This window comes from Anguilla rostrata, chromosome 3, assembly GCF_018555375.3.
Source record: "Anguilla rostrata isolate EN2019 chromosome 3, ASM1855537v3, whole genome shotgun sequence".
In the NCBI taxonomy this organism is placed as follows: domain Eukaryota; kingdom Metazoa; phylum Chordata; class Actinopteri; order Anguilliformes; family Anguillidae; genus Anguilla; species Anguilla rostrata.
The window spans coordinates 57466725-57470505 of NC_057935.1; the positions used below are offsets into that span (position 1 = coordinate 57466725).

At 42.4% G+C, this 3781-nt stretch overlaps 1 protein-coding gene across 4 annotated transcripts in view; it reads right to left on the bottom strand.

Annotated features, from left to right (window-relative positions):
* The window catches only part of LOC135251294 (spindlin-W-like), a 12528-nt gene extending 9458 nt beyond the window's left edge, over positions 1-3070 (bottom strand). For 2 of the 4 annotated variants that reach the window (XR_010329112.1, XM_064328607.1), the window contains exons 1-2: positions 2927-3070; positions 1278-1319 (exon numbers count right to left, since the gene is read on the bottom strand). Coding sequence is in view for 3 of the 4 variants with exons in the window: in XM_064328607.1 (XP_064184677.1) it covers positions 1278-1297 (20 nt within the window). In the remaining variant the exon portion in view is untranslated. Of the gene's footprint in view, positions 1-1277; positions 1320-2676; positions 2792-2812 lie in introns of those variants that run through there. The other 2 variants (XM_064328608.1, XM_064328609.1) reach the window with 2 other exon arrangements.
* Between the last annotated feature and the right edge of the window lie 711 nt (positions 3071-3781).

Consider the following 3781-nt stretch of genomic DNA (forward strand, 5'->3'; position numbering starts at 1 on the left):
TAAAAACTCCAGGACGTATAAGAACTGTACGGTTGGACCTCAACGCTGAGCGTCACTGAAACATCGCAATTAAAGCCCCCAGAAAAATTATATACGCGGTGCCAGGATCAATTCGTTTCACCCCAAATCCAAATCACAACCATTCTGAGGAGTGAGGGGATTCCGATGCAGGATTCAAAGGATATCACTTACACATAATTCTGCGTCTCACACGACTGCCATAAACTCTCATCAAAAGATTCAGGGGAGGGGAGGGACACGTGGCAGAGTCCATAGCGTGACAAACAGTATGAGACATTAACACCAGCCACCAGCCAAATGCTAGTAAATTTTATCTGTGGCTGGCAAATTTGTCTCAAATTTGGCAGGTGCCCACCCAGGTCGAGTCAAATATCTAGCTGTCTGGCAAAACAGTGAAATTGGCAGGTGAATTTTGGGAGGCATCTGCCACTGTGGTCAGTGGACAAAACAGTTAGCTTCCTGCCCTGGTGACAGACTCTTAACACATATTTATATCCCCCCGTGCAGCCAGGGGATTGCGACTGATTCCTTACTGCTGCATTGTCCTCCCACCATTACATTACATTACTGCCATTTAACAGACGCTCTTATCCACAGCCACATACCCAACTGTTCACATAGCATCCATTTACAAAGAAGGACATTTCACTGAAATTAAATATCTTAAAATACTTTACTGAAATGGTACAGATAGGGTTTTTCCCTCACAAGCAGTGTCCTATTGAACCTGCAACCTTTGGCGTTCACATACCATTACCCTACAACACTGCCCCCTGTCTAAATAAGGTTAAAAAATAACACATTAGGAGACCTCTGTCAGAAACAATAATATTGTTTCAAATTTCATTTTTACATTAATTTTCCAGTTTGAGAAGTTTTTTTTTTTTTTTTACAGAAGCATGTAAAACGCTGGCATGACGGACGAGAAGAGGTTCATTCGTACCTCTTACCTTTTGTTTTTGCCAAACCTGGCTTCCGGTGGATAACCAAGGCAACGCAGCCACAATGCAAATAAGTAACTGAGTGTCATTCGTTTCTCAAGGATACCAGCACAGCCTGCCAATTAGCAAGCTGGCTGTTAGCGATCGGAAGCGCTATCGTTCTGCCGGCATTGAATTTCTCCCTGCCACGCCCACTTCGGGGGGGCTCCGAACACCCCCCCGAGTGGCCGGAGGAGACGGTGGCGTAGCACAGGCGGGAAAGCAAAAACAAGCGGTCACGATAAAAAATGAGAGGTTAAAACCGTGTCAGCCTACCTGCCCTTTTTCTTGGACATGTTCCCATAAATTCAGACACTACTGCAGAGAGAGAGAGAGAGAAAGAGAGATACAGTGTATCAGGTTGCTGTCAAACGAATCATCACAAACTGCTAAATGCAAGGAGAAATGGGTAGTTCCGTTAATGATACGTTTTCGTCAACAGCCCATGGTGGCATTTATTACAATTAATTATAGATCATCAGATATTTTACACTGAAAACAGATTTGTTTCAATTCTCACGCTAAACGTGTGCTATGCTTACTTTACCAGTGACCTCTATTTATGGTCACTGGGCAGACTCGTTGGCATACTTGAGAGATAAAAACGCGTCAGGGACATTGTGAAATGCATCCACTATGAATAGTCTGGATTTGCGGGCTAGTGTGTACAGGCTACGTCAGGCTTACCTACACTGGCAAACAGTGGGCTATGTACGTACTCGTGTGTAATGACAATCGCCTAGACTACAGACTACGTCAGGAGGTTCCTTTGAACACCTTAATTTACAATATATATATATAATATATTATTCTGGGCGGCAAATCAAAAGAAATATGTACCACACCTTACAGGCCTGTCTATAGCCCACTACAGCAATAGAAAAACAGCAGCGTTCATTTAAATATTTAAATCCCCTGGTGTGCCTTTAGACTGGTAGTATCGCAAAGATGCAGAAAAATACTACGAGACACAGAATGCTATTGATCAACCCGTCGCCATAATACAAATGCGGCGATGATGACGATGCACGTCTGAGCGAAGGGAGTTGACGAACTTCCTGTAATCTTTTTCCTTGTTCGTCTTCTGTTTTACCGTAAGAGGCTGTAGCCACAGGACGTCAACGTGTAGCATAAACGAAACACAATTTTGCGAAACACGCCAACACTGCGCGTGAATTCACGAAAACTCAGAAGTCTAAGCAAATCTATCGAGACGACTAACGAGTAGAATATGCTCTAAATGGCTGTCTAGCTTGCCAATGCAACAATATCCACTACCATCCGACTGGTTAGGTTCGTTAGCTGCTATGAAACACACAAAGCCTACACCTCATTTCAATGTCAAATATTTGTTTATGTCGATAGTTCTTTAGCTAGCACATTCGATACAACCGGAAATCAACAATAACAATGTCCTCCATATTGCATAACCTTGCTTCATAAAATACTGCAGTGTCTGGGAATGCAATGTTCCCATTCAACGCTGGGAACACGTCCTTTTTATTGAAGCAAATTCCTAATTCGCTGGATTCTCCAGCCACCGCACCCTTCTCGAGCAAAAGTGGCGGTGCTTTGTTTTATTTATTCGCGGAATAAACCAGTCAAAAGGTGTCATGCGCGTACAACAATATTGTTCTCGTGCCGATACATTTGATCATCAAAAAATATGACTTACAGATCGGAAGTATCAGTAGCGTAAGCTAATAATCAAATAGCAACATGGACAACATCGCGGACTACGTCACATATGAGCCTCTATATAATTGTTTTGCATTCGTTAAAGATATCCCCAATAACTGTCATGGCATTACCGTAGCGTGCGCAACAGGCAAACGGGTCGTTCTGGGCGTTTTAAATAGCCTCAATTCGCTGTCCTTCATTCGCGTGGTCAGGTTGATTGAAAACTGACATTGATTAAGAATTACCTGTTCACTATTTTCATGTCTGTGTGATGTAATTCTCTCTGCAGAGCGCAGTCTACCTCACGCGAGCTTCGGAAACCCTTGAGGAAAATGGGTAAAAACATAACCAAAGAAAAAACTACAACTACCAAGCTCGAAGCGTGTTTAGGTCCCTAATTCTGACGTCACTGTACTACTGGATCCCGGAATTTGATAATTTACCAATCATTTAGCTAAATTAGTTTTTCGGGATTCTGAAAGTCTCACAACCATAATTGTTATTCGTGTTAGATGGCACTCACCTGCTTTATTGAACTTTATCGCTGGGATTGGCTACGGACTATATTTTAGCTCAAGTTCACTTCTGACGTTAGGGCTTGTGCAGGGATATGTAGTTCTAATGTCGTGTAGCCTACATTACTTCGAACACCTTTTTGTTCATCGGTAGGGTTGCCAGACTGGGGATTCGTCCCAGTTAAAAAGAAAAAAAAATCACGAGAGACCTTTCCACGTTTTGTATTAACATGTACCGCATTCCTAATCATGCCTGAGGGGTTTTAAAAGACAACCTTCTTGAAATTCCTTTAAATATATACATACAGAATCAACTGTAGGTATTCGATCCTATCATTCGGAGGAATGTTAAATGGCTAAGAATGAAAATAAGGCATCTGGCAACACGGGGAAGTCCGCACCATTGTCTGTCTCTGTTGTACAGGGTCTGATCGCTGCATTTTAGGGTTGTGACTACGTGCCAGCTATTTGGAACAACCTAGTGTTTTTAATACTCACTTTTAGCAATTTCGTGACAGTTAAATATGCACATTTGGTGATGTGCATATCTTTGTTATAAATCGATCGTATCATGCCATGAAGGAC